Below are 23,675 nucleotides of genomic sequence, written 5' to 3'. Positions count from 1 at the left end.
ATGAGACAAAAATCTACTATTGAATTTAAATACTAATACTGATACACTGCCATTAAATTTTATACACATATAAATGCATATACATATATATCCACTCCAAAACACAGACTTTCCCCTAAAATTTTGATTCAATTAAGTTTGGGGAGACCCCCAAGAATTTGCATTTCAAATACATTCTTTGGGGGGGGGGGGCATTGAATTTAAGTTAATAAACTAACAGGCAGTACTCCAGGAGGAGGCAGAAGACAGAAGTGAATTCATGGATTTCCCTCCATCCTAGTGCTTACCTTCTATTTTGCTGGTCTGCAAAGACTAAAGAATCAACAAAGACTCTTCAAATGAGAATCCAACATGAAAACCTTTTCACTCTAAAGAGGGCAGATGTTTCCATTGCTTATTTCAGAGAAACAATCATGCCAGAAACTCTTTAATGTTTCAATACTCCTAAATGGGATGACTTTCAAGATACTGAAGAGGTAAAGATAACTAATTAATTTCTCACATTAAAAAAGAATTTAATGTTTACCAGTAAAACATAGGTGAACAATGATAATCAACAAGAAACTTACAACATGCAGAAAACCACATCACAGAAAAAAAGATTGTGTTTAGAATTTGTCAAACAAGTATTAAAATTTTATTTGAACAAAAGTTTTCTTTTTAAGTTACTAAGCCATATAAAGGGAAAACATTTTATTAGAACTTGAGAACAAATCTTGCACAAAGAAAACATTTTAACAAAATAGTATGGTGGCATAACAAACAAGAGAGAACAGCAAAATATGTGTAAAAGAAATATAAGGTGGAAAAAATGTTAAATATTTCATGACCCAGTGTGGAAACAAGAAATTTAAACTTTAAAAACCATGGATTGTAAGAAGCACAACCACAAAACAAAAAGTTAATGCTTGTGCTATCCTAACCATAGACACATTCTTCAGCAAAACTGTGAAAGGCAGAATTGTATTTTACAGTATTTGATATCTTATTTCTAGTTTTCTCACAGAAAGAGGCTGTTTATGCATTTCAATCTCACATATGAAAAAAGTTTAAGCACTGAGAAATACGTATTCTAGTAATAAAAATGCTATGTGAGATGGAACAATTAGTCTTTAACAATGTATTTTTCAACTGTAATAAGGGTTTGATCTAATCAAAACAAATCTTAAGCAGTTCAGAATTCTTCTCTAATGCCCAAGGAACGCCTCTGCTCAGCCTGACTGCCATATATGGGAATCAAGAACCAGTAATCATAGGGCACTCTCAGGGACAAATGGAAGAAAAGACGACACAGCTGATTTCTGACTTATGTAACAAAATAACTTGTCACTATTTCAGACTACCAAATGCCAGAATTTAGTTAAAACAGATTCTTTATGTTTGTTTTCATCTTTGAAATTTCCTTCTAAATACTGATACAGCCTGCATATTCAGTTTTTAAAGTGACCATATCAGGTTAATAATAGTATAAATCAATTTGAAAACTGTAATAAAATACTTCAACAATAGCTCTTTGGATATTTTTGTTACACCTTGATCTTTATACAAAGATGAAATTCTTACTTTCTTGGTAGAAGTCCCACGGAAGTCTACGAAAAATAAATTTGGAAATGTTTCAAAGAGATTGTCAACCAAGACAGGTTTTGGCATGATTGTCATCTTGCAAAGAAGATAACAAATTTCACATGCTCAAACGTTTTAAAGCAATATAGCTGGAATTTTACAAAAATCAAAGGTTAAAGTTTAAAATGCTTACAAAAAATAGTTAAGCCCTGTGCATTCTGAATATGTGAAATTTATTCACACAATATTCCAAATTCAAAACTAAAATGAGGTATATTTTCTTTTCAAACATTAAATATCTAACAAATTGCAATGCCGTGATCAATTTCAAATTAAATTTGTAGGCTTTATTTTTGTTTGCTTGTTTTTTTCCACAGCTTGTCATGTAACACATTGCCATAGGTCTTTGGGATGTGGCATCTAACAAAAAAGAAAGCTGCAAATGGTGACACTCTGTGTAAGAGCTGAAAGTACTTAAGACAAAAACATCATTGTGAATTATTTTTGAAACATGGTAAATCTCATTATCAAACATTAGTCACGATTTCAAGTTTCATGTAAGGGTATATTAGAGATCATATATGTATCAAGAATTGGATTAGGGGAGCACTAGAAAATAAAAACTTTATAATAATCTCATGGTAGTGCTTAAACAATTAAATGTTTTTATCTGAAAAATCCAAGCTGCAAAATTTAAATCCAAGTTTTGCCTTTTGATTGCATGGACTGCAACCCATAGAAAACATGAGGAATAAATCATTTGGTCAGGATCTTGTTAGTTTAAGAAGCAAAAAAATTAAGAACCCAAATATGCACACCATTAAATATACTAATTATGAAAATTATGAAGCTAAAAATTAAATCACCCTGTCCAGCAAGTTCCAAAATTTTCACACATTTCAAACATTAAGGCAGCTTTTTTTCCCCAACTAAACAGTACTTTATAAAAATATATGTCACTTCAAAACATTATATACATAGTGACAATAAATTTAGCTAGTTGTAATCTTTAATACATTAATAAAATGTCACATATGACAAAGAAATTACACTAGGTTCTTGCATGTATGTGCAAGTGAAGTTACAGTTTTTAAAGTACAGGTTTTAAAACTGAGCGTAGTGAACGTCCTTCCTTAGTGAGTTCTCTTGTTACACACATACATGGCAATGGGATTGCTTCCTCTCGTTTCTCTATAATATTGTAACTACATTTCTTCAAGTGGTCAGCCATGCTTAGGATGTCAGCAAATTTCCATTCATTAACGGAACAAAATGCAGTACTGAATCGCCATACCTAGAAGAAAATTCTGTTTCAGATTTTAAAATGTCAATTTACAGAGAATCAAAACACATTTTCTGTTCAAACTGCATCTATTTCTACTGTTAGAGAAATATTCAATATAAACTTTCAAATAGTTAGCTAAAGTAGTAGACCCATCTGAATACAAACCTATCAGACACTGTAAAACAAATCACCTCAACATTATGACTTCACTAAACTGAATAAGCAAAGACAAAATCCAGCATTAAAAATCACATCCAACCACGCTTATTAAATAGTTTTTTAAAAATCACAACCTCATGAATTCAGCACCACTTCCTAAAGTAATATTCATCATACACTATTATTTCAATCTATCCAATTGGCTATAAAGAACTATCCACATAGTTTGCAGATAATGACAATACAAGTGTTATTATTTTTCTCCCATTCCTATTATACCATATGAAATGTATTAAAAATACCCTTAAATATTGTAAACCAAGGAAGCTTCTCTTTCTACTCTTCACATGTGCTAAAGATACTTAATAGTAAAACAGGTGCTTTGCTTATTTGGAAATAATAATTTATATAAAAAACATAAATTGGATTCTATTAAGTCCACATCACTATAAAATGTTTTAGACAAAAAATCACCTGTCATCTCTGTTCATGTGTCTGCTGATGAAAACAGAGGCCCCATAAATGCAGAGCATGACAGATCTAGGTAACAAGCATGAATAGGAGGATAGGCCTAGGCATTTCAGCTAAGTTCATCAACAGACTAATAGTTATGAACACAGTCATCCCACTATATCTATGGAGGATTAGTTCCAGAACATATTCCAACCCCCTATGGATACCAAAAGCCATGGATGCTCAACTTCCTTATATAAAATGGCATAGAATTTGCATCTGACCAATGCATAGCCTATATTTTTAAAAATGTCTTGATTACTTATAATACCTACTAAGTAGAAATGCTATGTAAATAGTTGTTACACCCTATTATCTAGGGAAAAATGAAAAAATATACACACATTTAGTACCAATGTGATTTTTTCCCACGTTTTTTATCTAGTTGGTTAAACCCATGAATGTGGAACCCACTGACACAGACAGCCAACTGTACACAGCAGATGAGATATTCTAAGAAACAGATTTTGGGGAAGCCTTTAGCACTCATTTTATCAGGAAAAAATGGCAAGGACTTCCTAGAGTGGCTTGATGCCTTCAAATTCTGTGGGAACACAATTATTTCTAGGCAGGCAACAGAAGTAACCATTGTTCAGTATGCAGGGTACTTCCCCTACTCTTCAAGGTTATGTTAGATTGCCTTGTATGGAGAATTTCCCAAGAGTGAGTAAAGGCCTGGAACACTGCAGGTGTCTCCAGCCTCCCCCCTTATAATTTCCCAAACCTTTAGAACTACAGTAGGAATTAAGTTTTCTTTAAATTCAAGAACAAATTAGATAAAATGATGTTGGGCAACCTCCCTACTTCCACAAAACTAAGAATCTGGTCAAACTCAGGAAAAGTAGGGATGGGGTCGGGTGAGAAGGATGGCTCCCATCTGCTGATGACAAAGTTTCTAAATAATGGGCCAATCTTTCATTCAAGCATCCATCAAGTCATTTAATTAGTACCTATCACACAGGCAATAGATATTTTCAAGGAACTCAAAATTGTCTAAGCTTGGAAACTAACAATTCATCAATGAGCTTCAGAACAGCATGATGCCTTAGCACGGGGATATAATGGAGCACCATCAGAACACAAAACAGTGAGTGTCCCTACAGACTTCAGGGTAGATTGAGGAAGTAAGACCTGAACAGTAAGCATGACATAATAAGATGAAGATTACAAGCTTGAGACAGGTTCTATTGGTCTGAATCCATCAGTTAGACACATTATTTAAACTCTGTTTATTTATCTGTAACATGGGGAAGTAGATTAAATAATGAAAGTACTAATAAACATGGTCTAGCATATTTCAGGTATCTAAATGTTTCATTAAGGAATCAGACTTTATCCCTGGGGCATTGAACAAAGAAATTTTAAGTACTGCAGTTACAACATAAGAACAGTATTTTTATAAAATGGTATCACTACAGATCTTGTGTAGAGAATTTTGCTGGAGAAGAGCCGAACTTAAGTAGAAAGCCAGTTAGGAGGATGCTGCAGTAATCAAGAAGAAAATAAAAAAAAATTAAATGTAGATCTGAACCAGGGAATCGGCAGTGGAAACAGTAAAGCAAATCTGAGACATGAAGGAGGGAGAATCATCAATGATTATCTGGATATGGAAATAAAGGGGGGAGCAGGCAGTTCTAACTCAAATTTCTGGTTTGGGTAATTTCGTAGATGATGATGCTACCTTATCAAATTAGGGCACAGTAGAGTAGCTTGGATATGTTAAATTCAGAAATGTAAGTAATCTTTACAAATGAAGGCAATTTAAACTTGAAGATCAGATATTTTCTGTAGGAAATGATTATAGAATCAACAAAATTTTTCATTCTATATGTCATCAAGGACAAACAGAGGTTATACTCAGTATACCACATCCTAAAGAGGAGAAAGATAAACAATTATCTAGAAAATGAAAATATAAACAAATTTACCATTAGAATTCCATTTTTGGAAAAACATCACAAAATAATTCATATTTCAGGCATTGGTCAAATTTTAAAGAGAACAGAGGAGTAGAAAGAGAATACTGAAAAACTGGAATAGTAAGTAAAAGAAAAATCTAAGGGTACTAAGAATAAAGTAGACAGAAATTTGAATGCTGTTCAAACAAATGTGAAGTTTATCAAAATTGTTCACACTCCACAAAATGTAAAGGTTCATATCTGAAGTGTTGTAAAATGAAAATCACCTTCAATCACAGATAGCTGTAATGCCTTCTAGTTTCTATTGGATAATGCCTCAAACAGAAGCTAGACAGAAGCAAAGCATCAAAGGAGAAAAATGGTAGAACCAGGATTTGTCCAGGTTTGTCTAAATCTCTAGTTCAAATTTCTAATATGCATCACTCTTTGTACTTTACTAAACCCAGAGTTCCCACAATATAAATCCTAATGCTCTACACTTTTCCCACATTGGCCTAAAACATTTCCTAATCCATCCATGTATGTTCTGTATCTCTCATATACTTAGTCACTTAACAATATGACTGCAGTAGTAGTTTTAACCTTTTCTTATTTATATTTCAATTCTATGTGAAACAACCATGTTCTAATAAAGAATGTAGACAAACTGACAATTTTAAGCAAGAGACAAAAGGGGAAAAAAAACACTTAGCTTCTCCCATTGCTTTATGATGAAAATGTTTAAGGTTTAGTCCAAATTAAAAGATGTAATGTGGACCCAAAGTTGTTACAGAATTAAAGTAGTACAGAACTATTAAGATTAGAATGTAGTCTTTAATGCGTTGTCCAATGTGAAGTAATGCTATAACTAGTACTGAAACAGTATTTTACACTTTGTGTTTCTGTGTGGGTGCAAACTGATGAAATCTTAATATATACTGAATTGATCTTCTGTATATAAAGATAATTGAAAATGAATCTTGATGTGAATGGAATGGGAGAGGGAACAGGAGATGGGAGGGGTGCGAGTGGGAGGGAAATTATGGGGGGGGGGTGAAGCCATTGTAATCCATAAACTGTACTTTGGAAATTTATATTTACTAAATAAAAAGAATATAAAAGATTAGAATGTAGCTATAGGAAATCAGTACTAACTATGTGAACATGACAATTCTAACTATTCTAGCCCTTCATTAATATCACTAAAAATAAGTGTCTACATATTGACTTTCTAAGCTTTAAAGCATGGTCAATTTCTCAAGAAGATATTAACTGTAGGCCGGCGCTGCGGCTCACTAGGCTAATCCTCCACCTGCGGCGCCAGCACCCCAGGTTCTAGTCCTGGTCAGGGCACCGGATTCTGTCCTGGTTGCTCCTCTTCCAGTCCAGCTCTCTGCTGTGGCCCGGGAGTGCAGTGGAGGATGGCCCAAGTGCTTGGGGCCTGCACCCGCGTGGGAGACCAGAAGGAAGCACCTGGCTCCTGGCTTTGGATTGGCGCAGCGCGCCGGCCACAATGCACCAGCCGTAGCAGCCACTTGGGGGATGAACCAACAGAAAAAGGAAGACCTTTCTCTCTAACTCTGCCTGTCAAAATAAATAAATAAATAAATAAAAAATAATAAAAAAGTAAGATATTAACTGTATTAAATCAGCAGCATTAAGTGCCTACCTTACATCAAATAAGAGGTCAACAGAGTCATGATTAAACTAACCTTTTCTTTTATCTGCCATGATGAATTTCCTCCCGGATACTTCTTCTTCCCCCACTGCAGTATGACCATTCCTCGAGACTGAAGCAGACTGCCACACACATCTCTCATTAACCTGGATACACATGAGAGCTGGCATAAACTGAAGCCATCAAGGAAGCCTGCAATGTGCTGTAAGACTTCAAAGGGAAGACTACTCAGATGGTCACTATGTAATCCTAATACACAGTTTCTAGCAGGCTCCACTAATACTGTAGATACACATGGCTGAACTCCGAATGACCTCAAATGGCGGTCATGGATAATCTTTCCACCTTGTGTTGATGGACAAAATCTACGCTGAGAATAGGTACATCCATAATAAGCTAAAGGACATCTCTGTTCCATCCAGCCATTGAGTCCAGCATGAATGTCACCATGTACATTCTTAAAATGTGAAGAGAACTCTTTTCTTCTAAATAACTGTCCACACACAAAGGTAAACATTGAACGCTGCTTAGGTTGGTACCTGGCGACACATTCTAATACTAAATCCAGCCCAAGTGTCTGAAAAGGACTTGGATTTGAAAGTTGTGGATTGGCATGATCACAAGCTGAAGCTGAAGCTATTTCCCCGACCACTGTATTTGTAGCTAATATTGCAGATGGAAGCGAAAAAGTCTGTGTCCCAAAGTCAATGCGATAAACATCGACCATGCGACTATCAGATATACCCCTCCCACCTGGAGAATCTCCAAGACAAAACAATAATGCTGCTGTGATCAAATCTATTCCTTGTAGCCCCATAGGATCTTCTGCAACTTCCAAATCTGATGTGTCTACTGCTTTATCTTCCTTTGGCTTGGACCAACATGAATTAGAAAGAAATTTGAGTGAAGGAGCATGACTGAAAGATAAAACATCCATATTTCTCAATTCTCCTAAGTCTACTTTTCTCCAACACAATTCTCTTTCATCTTCATCATCTGGCATGAGGATATGCTGAACTGTTCCATTTGGCAAAGCACCTGGTGGTATTACTTCCCTAAGTTGTGCTGCTACTGAGAGTGAACTGGAAGGTTCTAAAGTACCATCTGATGGCACACATTCTCCATTTGTCAAGTCACTTTGTTTTGAATCACCATGAAAATTCTGATTCTGGTCTTTGATCTGTCCATGTATATTTTCCAAAGGAAAGCCATTACAAAGAGCAAAAGTGTCATAAGAATTTGTATTCAAGTCACGTATCAAATCACTTGAACCATTTTGTTCAGGCTGGGAGTTCTGACTTGTGTCATTACGGTCAATTCCACCTACTGCTCCTATCTCATCCTCATAAAGATGGTCCTGGGCTTTTAAGTTGTCATCCTGTAAAGTTTCCCTGGTATCTTGCTCTTCCTCCATTTCATTTGGGGAAGTACAAAGACTTGAACTTAACATGCCAATGTCTCTTGTAGCAGTATTCAGGATATCTAAAGCAGCAGCCAAACTTCTGGTTGTTTCTACAGTAGCTTGATAAAGTGCACCGTAAGATTCTTCATCAACAGACACCAGACCATTAGGATGTGGTATTTCTGGCACACTTGACTTAACTGAGATTTGTTCTCTAGGTTCAGATACTTTATCAGTCACTTTTGACATCATAGTGGCTACTTTGAGTGATTCCAACAGCATCCTTTGGTCTTGAAGGGCCAATGCCATATCTAATTGTGCCACTTCATCAACATCTCTGCTTAGATTTTCGTATGATTTCCGGTCTGCATAACTAACTGGCCATCGATTCCATTCCATTGTACAGCACACCACACTTGCAGGACACACCTCTAGATGCTCGGCAACTTTATTTCGGGCCATGGTAAATGGACATCCAAAGTCACTATTTAAGCAAGGTACTCGTTCAAATGGACATAAAAGTCGATGCTCATCAGCTTTGCAAGAATGGAAAACTGCTCCACAAACCAATGGACAACCAATCAAGTCACAGGAAATCCCAGGCTCCGGTCTGGTCATACACCGTCTACTGACACAATTCACACAGTGTGAATGCTGCAGTTCTTCCTCCATAATGGCCAGTCCAGCTCTAGTTATTGAAATGGGAAAAGATAAGATGTTAGGCAAAAAGTAGTAGATTTTTCAAAATTGTTTAATAGTAAAAATGAAATCATACTATATCTTGGCTTATTTTAGAATGAACTACATAAAACAAATGTATTAGCTAGTTAATTTTACATATAATCAATACCTCAGAACTTAAGTGCTTAAAGTACAAGAGCACATCAAAAACTTAACTGGGGGCCGGCGCAGTGAAATAGTCAGCTGAGCCTCAATCTGTGGCACCAGCATCCCATATGGGTACCGGTTCAAGTCCTGGCTGCTCCTCTTCCAATCCAGCTCTCTGCTATATGGCCTGGGAAAGCAGCGGAGGATGACCCAAGTGCTTGGGCCCCTGCACCCATGAAGGGGACCTGGAGGAAGCTCCTAGTCCCTGACTTTGGATTGACTTAGCCTTGGCCATTGAGGCCATTTAGGGAGTGAACCAGCGGATGAAAGCCCTTTCTGTCTGTCTGTAACTCTGCTTCTCAAATAAATAAAATCTTTTAAAAATAAAAAAAAAAAAATGCAATTAAAATATTGTGCAAATTTTTTACAACTGGCATTAATTTACATACTACACAGTACCAGAACTTAAATGTTATATTTTGAAACTTTTGCCTTTTTAAAAAATACTTACTTTTTATTTATTTGAAAGGCAGAGTTACGGAGAGACAGAGAGAGATAGGGATCTTCCCGCCACTAGTTCACTCCCCAAATGGCTACAACAGCCAGGGCTGGGCCAGGCTGAAACCAGAAGCCCAGAGCTTCTTTCAAGTCTCCCACTTGGGTGCAGTGGCCCAAAGACTTGGGCCATTCTTCACTGCTTTCCCAGGCACATTAGCTGGGAGCTGGATTGCAAGTGGAGCAGCCAGGTCTCAAATCAGCACCCATGTGTGATGCCAACATCCCAGGATGAGGCTTAACCCACCATGGCACAATGCTGGCCCCAGAAACTTTTGTCCTTTTAGGAGTATTGTTATAATAGTATATGTAAAAATGAACTTTATGATATTTTAAAGTGCTGAATTATTATGGCAGTACTTCACAAAGTTTGTGGAAAAATAGAATTAAAAGACAGTTTTTCCAAAATATTTGAAATTCATGCATACAAAGGCTCTTCAAAAAGTTTACAGAAAACTTACATTGTGAAAAATGTATGCATGGACTTCAATATTTTTACATCAAAATAAAAACCTTTTAATTATGTTTTCTACACATTTTTTAAAGTAACCTCAAGTACTTTGAAGTAACCTAACTCCACTAACAAAATGCCAAAAAATTAAAATGTCATATTCATTTTTATAATATTATACAACAATATGCCCAAATGGGTTTAAAACACAATACTGTTCAAGTACTATGCAATGGTATATAAATTGGGGCTGGCACTATGGTGTGGTAGGCTAAGCCTCTGTTTGCGGTGTTGGCATCCCTTATGGGTGCCAGTTTGAGTCCTCGCTGCTCCTCTTCAGATTCAGCTCTCTGCTTATGGCCTGGGAAAGCAGTGGAAGATGGTCCAGGTGGTTGGGCCCCTGCACCTGCGTGAAAGATCCAGAGGAAGCTCCTGGCTCACTTTTTGGCTCCGGATCAGCTCAGCTCCGGGTTGCTGCAGCCATTTGGGGAGTGAACCAGCGGATGGAAGACCTTTCTGTCTCTCCCTTCCTCTCTCTCTAACTCTACCTCTCAAATAAATAAATCTTTTTTAAAAAATAAATTAACATCAACAATAAGTTAATATATATAACATTTAGATTTCAGAGAATGCTATAGTTTTCCTTTGTTAATTACTTTTAATTGAAGTAAACTGATTTTGACATACCCTTACTGCACAGACCTTATCAAATTCTTAAAACAGAATAACTCAAATTTCAGGAATGAATGTATATAATCAAAACTTTGTATCTGTATTCCCTTGCAAATTTATGAATTCCTTTTAAGATTTCATCTACTGATCTTTCCTTCTACATATGCCTTAATAAATCCCATAACAAATCAACAGAGTAAGCCTTAACTGAAACAAACAGGGGGGTTATTCAGAAAAGAAAAAGTGTAGCTGAAAATGTCTCTTTTGTTGGCAAATCACATAGTTCTGAAGACTACTCTTTCCATCCATTCATTAGAATATTTGTTATTGTTTAATTACTACGGACTAGGCATAGTGTTTGATGTGGCAATACAAATATCAGTAAATCATAGTGCTTCATCTCAAGGAGCTAACAGTTGCAGGAGGTAAAAGACAGTAGAAATCCTATCACATTATTATGTGGTCAATAAAACAGAGTCAAATGGCAGCACAAACACTATGGGTACGGGTCTGACAAGAATTCACAGTACTCTTGAAAGATGAGAAGTCTTAAATATGGGAAAATGAGTACATAAGGAAGACAATTCATTGTTAAAACAGCATATGCAAATGTAAAAAGGCATGAATTAGCAAAACATGCACAGGGAACCTCAAGTTTTCCAGTATTGCTGGATCACAAGGCAAAATACGCCTCTTTTTTTAAGAGTTGTTCATTGTATTTATTTGAAAGGTAGAATTGGGGGTGGAGAGAGAGAGAGAGATTGATTGATTGACTGATTGATTTTGTATCGACTGATTTAGTTCCCAAATGACCATAATCGCCAGGTCTGGGACAGGCTGAAGTCAGGAACCTGGAACTCCATCTGGGTCTTCTATGTTATCAGGGTTCAAGCCATCTTCTGCTTATTTATCGGGCACATTAGCAGTGATCTGGATTAGAAGTACAGCAGGCAGGGCTCATACCAATATTCATATGGGAAGCCAGCATCATAGGTGGCAGCTTCACCCACTGTGCCACAATGTTGGCCCCATACATTGTAGTTTTTATTAAGAACAGTTTTAAACAAAAAGCAAGATAATGCATACATAGCATAGTATATTAATTTAACTGTAATTACTGAGCCTATAGAATATATTTTTCTGTAACTTCCAGGGGGCCAGTGCTGTGGAGTAGCAGGTAAAGCTGCTGTCTGCAGTGCTGGCATATCATATGGGCGCCAGTTCAAGTCCTGGCTGTTCCACTTCTGATCTAGCTCTCTACTATGGCCTGAGAGAGCAGTAGAATATGGCCCAAGTCCTTGGGCCCCTGCACCCACATGGAAGACCCAGAAAAAGGTCCTGGCTCCTGGCTTTGGATTGGAACATCTCTGATTGTTGCAGCCACTTGGGGAGTGAACCAGCTGATGTAAGATTTCTTTCTCTCTCTTTCTCCCTCCCTCCCTCTTTCTGCCTCTGCCTCTCTGTTACTAACTCTCCCTTTCAAATAAATAAATCTTTTTTTTAAAAAAAAATTCACTGTCTTTATTGGTTTGTACCTATAAAAATTTGAAAACTATTTCATCTTTACAAAACAAATAACATCTCCCTTTTGCTACCATTCTTTTTTTCTATTTAATCAAGATTTTAGAAGAAAAATATCAATCAAAAAAAACTTCACTTCTTGTATACATTCATCAGTTCTCTAATTTTGCTTTATTTTTACTATCCCTCATTAAAACTGCTTGACTAAGGTCCTCCATAACTAAATCCAAATGGCATTGCTCAGTCCAAACCCCATCTGCCTTGGCCAAGCCATCACTATTTCCTCCTATCTGGGTCATTATGCTCCCTTACTTTTCATGATGGTATACTTATTCAGTTGTCCTCCTACCTCTCTGGTTGTCTCTTAGCCTTCTCTTCTGAAATATTATTCTTCCTGGTGCCATGTCATTCCTTGCTCATTCTATTCCTTCCCTGGGGTGTCCCCAAAAGTTTCAATTACTACCTACAGACAGAAAATGCATCTTAATAACGTGCTCAGATCTTTCTTCCTTACTCCAGCCCTCTATAGCTAGTAATTTATTATACAGGGTACCTTCAAAGTTTTTGGGAAAACAGAAGTTAACAACAAATTTATTTTGGTGCAAAAAAAACTTGAAATCCACACACAACTTTTTCATGATACACATTTTCCTTCAATTTAAGATCTCACATGTGCATGGATCTCAATGTTTTTTGCCAACATGTTCATAACCTTATTTCTAATTCCATTTTCCACAAACTTTATGAAGTACTCTCACTAATTTATTTCTACTTGTATATGGCACATACAACTCAGTTCAACATTTCCCACATTAAATTACATTAAATTACTTTTCTGCATAAGAAGCTGATTCCTAGCTAGCCCATTTTTTTTTCACCTCTTTGCATAAGATGTTGCTAACTATTTTCCCCTGAATTCTATCTTGTTTCCAGATGACTAAAGTAATCATTCCCAAATTGCTACAGCTTTCTTTCCAATTTAGGCATGATTTTCCTCAAACTGGAATAATATTTCCCTAAATCATTACTGATAAACTTTTCTTGATGAAGTAGAAAAGTTCTGAATTGATGTGGCAGTGTTCAATGTCAGGGAAATAAAATGCACACACTCAACACCAAAAATAATTTTTAAATTGTGTTAAAAATTGTGCATTAAACATTTTTGAATGTTTGTCATAATATAGAATCTATAAATTAGACATGCAAAAAGAGTCATAAAAAAAGAAATAACTGATGCGAAACATCTGAAACTTAAGCAGAGAAAATTTAGTAAGAATTAAGACAAATAGCACTGAATGATTAGCTTGTGAAAATAGCTATAGCTTCCTTATTTTACAACTAGATTGACATGCTGAAGATTATAAACCCGTTATTGACAGAAACCTAAAAATGCAAGCAGTTTCAACAGAGGTGACCACAGCTTTCAGAACTTGTAGAGATATTTTGCGTTACTATATACACTATCACATGACAACACCAGGCAGAACACATCTTAAAAACATCTCTTAATTCGAAAGTGTTTACAATAGCAGCTGCTGAAAAAAAACAAATTAAACACAAAAACAGCAGCAATGACCTTCAAAGGTGGAAGGAAAAGTAGAGGGTTCTCAAAGTCCAAAACAAATAATGTCTTTCACAATATTTCCCTCTAAGACTCTAAGTCCTCAAAGCAACAGGTTCACAAAATGCTTACTAATTATTGAAGTCAACTTAGAAGGAAAAGGAAACACTATGTACCTATTTTATCCTTCTTCACATATAGCAAGTCATTTAATCCTCATAACAACCTAGAGGAAAACTAATGTTCAAAAAAGGTAAACGACTTACCCAAGATAATCTAGACCTAGTAAGTGACAGAACTAGGAATTAAATCTGTATTTTCTCAATATACGTGGGCAATAAAGAGACATGTTAACTTATAAAAGTTTAAGAAAATAAGACACCTCTTCTGCAACTGGTGACTCAATTTTAAGGTGTTATTTGAGGAATGGAGATTACACAACTTTGCTTCTAGTTTATTCCAACACTTAATCACCCTAGTGGTCAAGAAAGTCTTTTTGGTCCTTTCTATTTATAATAGCACATTGTTTTGTTTTGAATATATGTGTTTAAAAGTGTTCTAAAAGTAATTTGCATTGGTAATATTCAGTATAAGTATATGGATCAATATTACAAATTTAACAATTCTCAAAATAGCTATACAAAAGAGAAATCAAGTTCAATGCCATTTTACAGATAAATATGTTGAGAAGTTAAGAAAATAAAGTAGCCAATACCCAGAGTACTCTGGAGAGAGAACATTCGCTTCAAAATTTCTCTCCCAGATCTATCCTGTCTAGTCAAGATCACTACTATCAAATTAAATATACCTTCAAAAAGTATTTTACAAATGTTGATTAGTTATCTGAAACAGGTTTAAAAATGCCAACCCCTGCTTTACCAGCTGAACAGTGACAGAGAAGGACCAGAAGAAAACATGTCGCTAAAACTGAGGCTTCAAATACAAGAGGAACTTAATTTAAAACTCTGAAATTTTTTTTTCTTAAAAACTCCCTTGAATTGGAATCCTGACATGCCAAAAGACGTATCTATTAATTTACAATTAAATTTATACCATTGGAAAAAGTTTCATGAGACTAGAAAATATTTGTAAATTATGAAAATATTAATCAATTTTTTTCCAACAGAAGTTTCTTGCCAACTCATCCTCTGGCTGACAATCAATCCTTAAAAATAGTTTTAAGACATGGCATTTTCCCATACAATGAAATGAGATCTTACTATTTAAGGCATAAAGATAGTGCCCTCAAAATAGCATTTATTTTCCAAATTCACTAAAATAAAGAAAAATAATTTTAAATTAGTATGATTTCTAAATATAAGAAAACTCACCTAATAATTCAAAACAGAGTGCTGCCTCAGGGCTGTACCTAATGTGAGCTTCTGCCTCCAAGACACAGTTATAGATACACAAACACACACACCTTCCCATTCCCTCATGGCATCCTGTCTCACAGGTCTCAACTTAAAAGTTACTTTTACATGTAGCTCAAAAATAAGGTACAAATTCCACATTATGCACGCTCATTACATGATGCATTTTTCCTTGGTAATTCACTGATGACTCCAAGTAAATTTTTATTCTGTTTAATATTTTTAATAATTTCCCCCTTCCATAAAAAAAAAAAAAAACTATAAGCTCCACGAAAGTCAGGCCTATATGTGCCTTGTTCACTCTTGAGTTATTTCATTCAAAACTGTGCCACAATTAGAGATGCTCATTGGTGTTAAATACATGAATGAAAGAATAAAACAATAAAAAATGGATCCTAAAACAAACTGACATTCTTGATTTCATAGAAAATTACAGGTTTCTAAATGCAGCATTAAAAAACCAAATTGATTCAAAATTACATCACAGTTTTCATCACAAGTGAACAGTGCTCAAATATTTATTGAGCACCTAGGTACTATGCTCCAACCATTAAAAATGTAGTAAGATAAATCATGTCTCAAAAAAATAAAAAGCAAATCAAGTTATTACAATTGCCCATTATTTTGACATTTTAAATAACAATAAAGGGCACTGGAGGAAATTGTACCTTTATATTGTCTCACTATTTTAATTCCTTAATGAACTCTGCAGGGTGGTGTCTGAAGAAAAAAATTCAATATAGAGACACAAGGTTCAAAAAGGAAGGCAGACAGTGGTATCTGCACATGTGTTAAGTGACCTGAGTAGGGTACACGGTGAGGAAAAGCATAAAATAAGCTGGTGGCACCAGCCTGCTGTTTAATACTACGATTAATATGGTATTAGATTAAATACTCATAGAATTTGTTTTATCTAGTAACGTGTCACTTCAATGTAAGGCAGATAAGAAATCACAGATAAGATTTATTAATTCACTTTTATTAAAAGTACATCTATGATTGAAATTTCAAGTTTAGCAACAAGTTATAAGCTTTAGCAGGGCAAATCTCACCCTCCATAAAGTGAGAAGTACTAATGTATAGTAAATACAAACACTTGCTTACTAATTAAGACAGTGGAATCAGTTTTAAAGACCATAATAAACCTATATCTGTTGGACAACTTAGCTCTTGTGATTTTAAAAAAGGAGGATGGAGGATAGCTGGACAAGAATGGGGACTACTTGAGAAGATTAAAATGTTCATTATCATTAAAATCCCAAATCAAAGCACACACTGCCAGTACCAAAATGGCTGAGTCACAATATATACATTCTTATACTTAACTTTGGTTCTGACTTCTTATTTGTAGAATGAATAGCCAAATTACATGAAAATTATTTTTTCAAGTTTTTACACTTCCATATATGATATAAATCAAAACATACATCTTCCATTTCTAAATAAGGTTATGAGTAGCTTGTTTCAAAGTGAAAGTTCTATTTGTAATGTTCTTCACTGGAAAAAAATGAAATCATTATAGACATACATCAGAAGTCGAAGTAATTTTCATATGTAATACTGAGATCAAGACCTATTTGAAACTTAGATTAAAAACAATCCACCTAAGTGGTAGATCTGTTTAAGAAAATGGACAGCATGGCATGGGGTGTGGGCTTCCAAGGAATCTCAGCTTCGTGACTTTGAGGGAATTACTGTACTCTGAAAATAATCTAGAACTCTGCAAATGTTGGTTACAATTATGTGTGTCCAACAGGATATAAATATGTAGTTCTCAGAAAGTAGATGCACTTTGTTATACAACAGCTACATTTACATACACAAAGCTTTATGTACAATTATTTTATATGAGACCATTTAAAGTTATAAAGCTTATTAAATACAATCTGAGAAATTACTGCTAATTTTATGTACTCTTAAGAAAAATACAGATTTTTTGTAAAATATTTTCACAGCTAGGGTTTTAATTGATGTGTGCTTGTCTGTACCTAAAAAGCACCTAGCTATCTACAATATACTATGGGTCTACAAAAAGCTCATGGAAAAATATATACTATTAAAAACTGCATGATTTCAAAAAATTTTGCACAAAAATAGCTTTATCGTCTCCATGAATTTGTTGAAATATCTTCCAACTCATACAAGGCCAATTTTACCACATGGAACCCAAAATTAAGTAATATTTTATACAGCTTTTTAATTAAAGACATTAACATCAAAATAGTTAACAAGTACAATGCCATTCCATAGCATGTAGTAGTTCCTTTTATTAAAATAAGGAGTCTAAGGAACCCAGTTAAAAGATTTATCCAAAATCATTCAGAAGAGCAAAGGAGTTTATCCCATTAGTCACATTTTAGAAACATGCTGTATGAAACAGTAAAGAAATTAACCTATGTCTATTTTGGTGACCTTAAAGTACCTCTCTAACTATATACATTACTTGAAAATATTAACAATTATTTACAAAATATTGCTTTCTAATGGTATATTTAGATACTTTGTATTTGAAAAAGTCTCCCAGGTGGAGATGGCCAGATACTGTGTTGAAATTAAACACCTAGTATCTTTGCAATACATAAAAGTTTTGCCTATACAGCAAACTTCATTTCTCTTTTAACATTCACAAAACTCCACCCACTATTTACATTTCTAGAATCACAAAGCTTATGTCACTGTATTAATGTACCAGGTAAACACAAATAGATAATTTTAAAAACTAGCAAAACATCATGTTGTCCTCAATTAAACTGTAGTGAGAAACAGTGACTAAGCATAAACAAGAGTGATTCAGCGAAACCTGCAAAATAAAACCCAGACCTTAGGGAAAAAAAAAAAAAAAGCCTAAAGGCGTTCTCCTGCTGTTTTCTTTCTGCCATGTCAACCACGGGGCAATGCTTTGGGAAAGCCTTAAATCAACAAATGCAGACCCTGTGACTACAACTTAGTACATCTCTAAAGAGCAATGCCGCCGTACTGAAACTTAGCAACCAAGAAATCACAACTCAGGAAGTTCAGGTTTTTGCATTTAAAAGAGTTTTTAGTCCCCACTGGCTTCACAGTCATCATAAATAACTTCATCTTGGATCAGATTCAACAAAGTAATCACCGAATAAAAGGTCAATTCCTTCCCAAGCATCTTTTCTCTGGGACTTACAAGGCAAAGAAAAAAAAAAAAAAAAGCAAGAGCCGGGGATGCCGGGCAAGTGTACTAACTAGCTAGGAGCACCGTAAACAGCCCGTCCTGCCCGCCTGCCCGTCTCTTCCCAGCGCGCGGAAAAACACGTCCCCAGGTCACTCGGAGGCCAGCACGCGCCCCGGGCTTGCCTTCCAAGCAATGTACTTTCAAGGAGCCGCACACAAATAACGTCTCAGATCTTAAAAAACCCACAGGTTTCCCTTTAATAGGAACCGCGGCGAAGACAGTGTCTCTCACTTCCATGAATGGAAAAGTCACCCACTTCGCTCGTCTCGTGCAGACCGCGGACGATGCCTCCCGGGAGACTTTAACTCGTTTGTCCCCAAAGAACCTCAAGTTTTCAAAGCCGGGTTTTCGAGGCTCTTGGGTTCTCCAGTCTAACTCCTGCGTCCCTTCCCCAAACTCAAACGCAAAACGGGGTGACACCCGGGGTCGCGGCCCTCGGGTCTGGGTCGCCATTTGCTGACCGCCGCAACTAGCCCGCTGGGCAGGAGGCCGAGCGCGAGCACCCGCGCCGCGGACGCCGGCCCGACGCGCCGGGACGGCCCACCCGGGACTCGGGCGGCCCGGGGCGTCGTGTGGACTCCGCCGCAGGCCGAGCCCTCGGACCCCACGGTCGCTGCGCTGGAGTCTCGGCCCCGGCCGCGGGCCTCACCCCGCTCGGCCGCCGTCCCCGCCCCGGCCCCGGCGGCCTCCCCGGCCGGCCTCCAGAAACTCACCGGCCCGCGCGGCCGAACCGCTGCCCAGGCCCCGGCTGCCGTGGCCGCCGTGCCCGGCTGTTCCGCGCTGTCTCTGCGCCGCCCGGCACCCCACACCCCCGTCCGGTCCGCCTCCTGGGAGTCTCTCGCCCCGGCCAGCCGCCGCCTTTTCTCCTCTCTCCGCCACCTCCAAAGGCGGCCGCCCCCCTCACGCGCCCCGCCCCGCTCCGCTCCGCCCCGCCCACCCAGCAGGCCGCGGCTACGAGCCCGGCGGACGCGCGCGCGCGCGCAGGCCCGGCGGGAGCGCGCACGCCGCCCTCTGACCCCCGCGGCGACGTGGCGCAAGGTAGGGCTGACAGAGCAGAGGATTTGGCTTATGAGGTTCGCTCACGGGTTCGACTACAGAATCCCGTTGGATTTAAATTTGCCTTCTTGGAGGGGACCCTAGCCCCCTGGCTTCGGAACTGAGGAACTAGGCCCAAGTGGAGTGACTCGTTCGCCGTGCCAGATGGGACGGGAGCCGCCCAGATCCCTTGCCTCACGGGGCGGTGCTGGTCGCAGGAGCTTGTAGTTGAAGGAAATGGGGGCGCTCCCGCTGGATCTGTGGTGATGCCCGCCACGGGCCTTCCCGCCGGCTAGCCCAGGGTGCCCACACTGTCACCTAAAGCTAGGACCGTGCTGTGGCCCGTTAAACCTGGGGGGTTCTTCCCGCCGAGGCCGTGAGCTGGGAAGGGGGTCTTGAAGCGGTTGCAGGGTACCTTCTCCTGGCTTTGTTAGAAAATGCGTGTCCCCGTCCCACTACCATCCAACGTTGGTCCAAGGGCCGAGAGACAAAGGAGCGGTGATTCAGGGTGCCTGCAGGGTGGTCGGAGTCCCTCACCCAGGGTCCACTCCAGGGTCCATTCCGTGGACTCGGCAAGACCCTTCACAATAGCAAGAAGGCGTCTGTAATCCTGTCAGTGTGGATGGAGCACAGATGGGAAAACATGGTTTTTCTCATGCTTTTTGTCGCTACAATTATAGTCCCAGCTGTAGTGCCTTGGAAAAGACAGCCATCACATAATTTGCCATTGATAAATAAAGCCAAGTCAGGAACTCACAGATTCAACATAGCGTTAAATCCCATTCATTAGTTTAAAAAAAACTTTTTTTTTTTTAATTGAGTCAGTCTGTTATTTTGTCTAATGTGGCTGCAGACGAGGGCCTGTTCCTCAGCCCAGAGTTAGAGAGCCACTGTTCAGAGAACTAGACAGGAAGCGCGGGGCAGCAGGCAGGTGCAGCTCGGGGAAGAAGACCATGGGTTCTGCTACATGGAGCCCTACTCTAAGCTCACTGACCTGGATTGAGACAGACATCTTCCTTTACTTCCCTTACCCTCCTGTAAAATAAAGGAGCAAAGACAGAGGTTCTCTAAATCCCATGATTTCATGATTGTACTAATTGAAAGCTGGGACTTTCCCCTTGACTAACTCAGCTAGCTCAGTCACTGTCTCCCACCTCAAATGAATCATTCATGCTGGAAACCCCAGGGTCTTCTTTGACCCTCCATCTCAATGATTTTCCATGCCCAGTTAAAACAAAATCCTTTTTACTTGCCTGTCACCTCCACTCCTAGTTAACTTCCCAAGCAAATTGGGATTTCTGTTACCTAAGCAGTCTTTTCTCTAGGGTTTCCCACATCAAACCCACTACCAACACAGATCTATGACACCCACTTCGTCTTGATCTTGTTGTTTTTCCACTTAGACATCTACAATGGCTATATATATGCATGGGGTAAAGTAAGGCATTTTGGCCTGATTGATCTTTTCTCCATCAAATGCTATACACAATCTATTTCCAAGTTACCTGTGCTCATATGATGATTGATTTGAAGTCCTTGCTTCTTAACTATGCGGTTCAAATCGCATGTCTCATGAGAGGTGTCTTGTAGTACATAGACCTATTTTAAGCATTTCCACATGCACCAAATGGCACTATTACCTGTTTCATAAATCTGGTTGTCAGTTTACAGATTATCTCCCAAACCCATGGGAGCAAATTTTTGCACTAGTTTTAAATCTCCACCCAAGTATCTAGTACACTACCATTCACACTGTGGATGCTTAATTAATATTTATAATTTGAAAAATGAAATGTTTACTTTCCCTTTCATTTCATCCTATCCTCATTTTAATTTTCTGTCCTATGTTCCAGCTCCTCAGAGAGCTGCCTTTTCAAGATACTTTATCTAAAATTTTTAAGTTACGACTAAAGAGAATGCCAGTAGTCACACATTTCTTCAAATACTCCTTCCTCTAACACTCATCCATTTTGACATTGACTTCTAAAGCAAAGCTATTATCTCTGTGGCTTAATTACCCAAAGAAGTGAAAGGGACCCTGATAATTTAAGGCAAAAAGGGTAAAATAAAACCAACTAGGTTTGACATATATAGTGCCTTAAAAATTAGGAGGGCCTTGCCTACTCGAATCACACCTTGCAGTAGCTCCTGGTGCTTTTTTCTAGAGGCTTTTCTGAAGTTGATGAAGGTACAAGAACTTTAAAAAAAAACAAAAACAACAAAAAAAAAAAAACAAAAAAAAAACACACACACACCACAATTAGAAACTCCAGACAGAAGAGTAAATTGTCAGAGAAAGGTTGTCAGAGATATTCAGTTGATGAAGGAAATGCAGCAACCAAATTATTCTTCCTTTTGTTCAATGTCAGGGCAGATAGCATGTATGTTCTGGTAGATTTTCTTTCCCAATTAGACCCATCTGTACTTGGGTAGCCCAGGGGTGAATGCAACAGATAAGTCAAGACTAAAGCTTAAGTCATGTGCTAATTAAAGAAAGCATCATTGGCCCAAAACAAGTGTAAGTGGGTGGGGGCTGATTTGCAGCTGTGAAATCATGGGACAATTAGAATTACCAGCTGGGACTGTGGTGGGAAATACCATTCCTCTTATAATATGCTCCTAAAGAATTATGAGAGAAAGATAGTTTGAATCACCAAAATGACAGAATCTGAAGTCTCATAGCTGTAGTTATATTTTCTGTATAGATTCATTTGAAGTATGAAGAATGTGACGATTAGGATACAATTATGGTAATTTAGAAGCAACCTATCAAGGATATGTTCCTAACCCCAAATCACCCTCTCAGTTTTGTCTAAATAATGAAGGAATTTGAACCAAGGCAACCTGGAACGTAGTAAAAGAAGACTCAGGTTTTGTTCCTGTGCACCACAGAATTCCTATAGGACATTGTTGAAATTAAAATATGTATTCCAATGTTTCACAATTTAAGTTACAATTAGATTAATACAATTTATTACAATTAGATGTATTAACAGTTTATAGCTTACAGAATATATTTTCATGAAATAAAGGAAGAGGTGAATAATTTTATTCACTGAAAGGCTGTGCCTTCAAGGTGTTCCATTTGCATTTCAGGCAGCTAGCACTAGGTGGTACTAGTTTGTGTGTGAGCAGATAAGCAGGTAGCCTTCTGTAGGGTAAGATTAATGAAGATGACGTCTTACAGGGGTGGGGAACCTTTTTTCTGCCAAGATCTATTCACATATTTATAAAATCATTGATGTGTCATACATATTATCAACTTAAAAATTAGCCTACTATAGATTTAGTGAGTCTTGAGACCCTCTTGCAGTTGCTTTGGCAGGGCCACACCAAATGATTTCTCAGGCTTAATGTAGCCTATGAGCTTGATGTTTCCCACCCCTGTAATTAATCAGTTGTCTACAATTAGATAGTTGTAAAGTTGTTAAGCTAATGACACTTTTGGAGCAGAAGGTAATATTTAATTTTATGTATAAATCTCTCATTGTTCAAAGAAATTTGATACAGTTCAAATATCTGGGAGAATTTTATTTTATTTTGTCCCATAAATATTCTTAATAATCAGTTTTCAGGCCTCTGGAATTATTAAATTGCAGTGGCAGCAAAGTGAAATCTCCCCAGCTAACTGTCATGCTAGTAAGAAGTGGGCTCATAGGGAGTTCTTGGTATCAGACAAGCATGTTGCTTAGCTTTAGTCACAGTTATTGTCACATGAGAATAAGGAAAGGGTGGCACCCTATCTCCTTTTATATATATATATAATTTCCTGGAAACCCAGATAATTATGTGAAAGCAGTCCAGTGTTATTTTCAAAATTACAAAACCTTGCATAAAGAAAAAAATGCACACACACACACACACCCCTACATCTTCAGCAACCCTTATTTTAGGGATTCATCCAAAAGAATAAATAGATATACATACTTATTCCAATGAGTAGTCTTTTTTTCCAAACCATTTGAGTCCCATTTTC

The 23,675-nt window shown here is 37.6% G+C and overlaps 1 protein-coding gene across 2 annotated transcripts; it reads right to left on the bottom strand.

Moving 5' to 3' along the window:
• Nucleotides 1-607: 607 nt before the first annotated feature.
• FBXO30 (F-box protein 30) lies at nucleotides 608-19,584 on the bottom strand. Of its 2 annotated transcripts, XM_051855290.3 has the most exons (4): nucleotides 19,378-19,553; nucleotides 12,875-12,988; nucleotides 7,131-9,186; nucleotides 608-2,857 (listed from the first exon to the last, which is right to left on the bottom strand). In XM_051855290.3, exons 3-4 carry the CDS (start codon nucleotides 9,168-9,170, stop codon nucleotides 2,654-2,656), a joined length of 2,244 nt encoding a protein of 747 aa, XP_051711250.1. In that variant the 5' UTR covers nucleotides 9,171-9,186; nucleotides 12,875-12,988; nucleotides 19,378-19,553; the 3' UTR covers nucleotides 608-2,653. The 2 variants fall into 2 exon arrangements, with proteins under 2 accessions (XP_051711250.1, XP_051711249.1); XM_051855289.3 differs by lacking the exon at nucleotides 12,875-12,988 and having other exon boundaries at nucleotides 19,378-19,584.
• Nucleotides 19,585-23,675: the final 4,091 nt, after the last annotated feature.

This window comes from Oryctolagus cuniculus, chromosome 5, assembly GCF_051225735.1.
Source record: "Oryctolagus cuniculus isolate XC-2025 breed Fujian yellow rabbit chromosome 5, ASM5122573v1, whole genome shotgun sequence".
Lineage (NCBI taxonomy): Eukaryota > Metazoa > Chordata > Mammalia > Lagomorpha > Leporidae > Oryctolagus > Oryctolagus cuniculus.
This window is presented reverse-complemented; position numbering and strand designations above follow the sequence as displayed.

What these genes read in the sequence shown, in the direction of transcription:
- FBXO30 (XM_051855289.3), bottom strand. Translation starts at nt 9,170, where the DNA reads ATGGAGGAAGAACTGCAGCATTCACACTGTGTGAATTGTGTCAGTAGA. An exon ending in CATGGCAGATAAAAGAAAAG is followed by an intron (nt 2,858 to 7,130) that starts GTTAGTTTAATC and finishes ATTTTCTTCTAG; the next exon opens with GTATGGCGATTCAGTACTGC.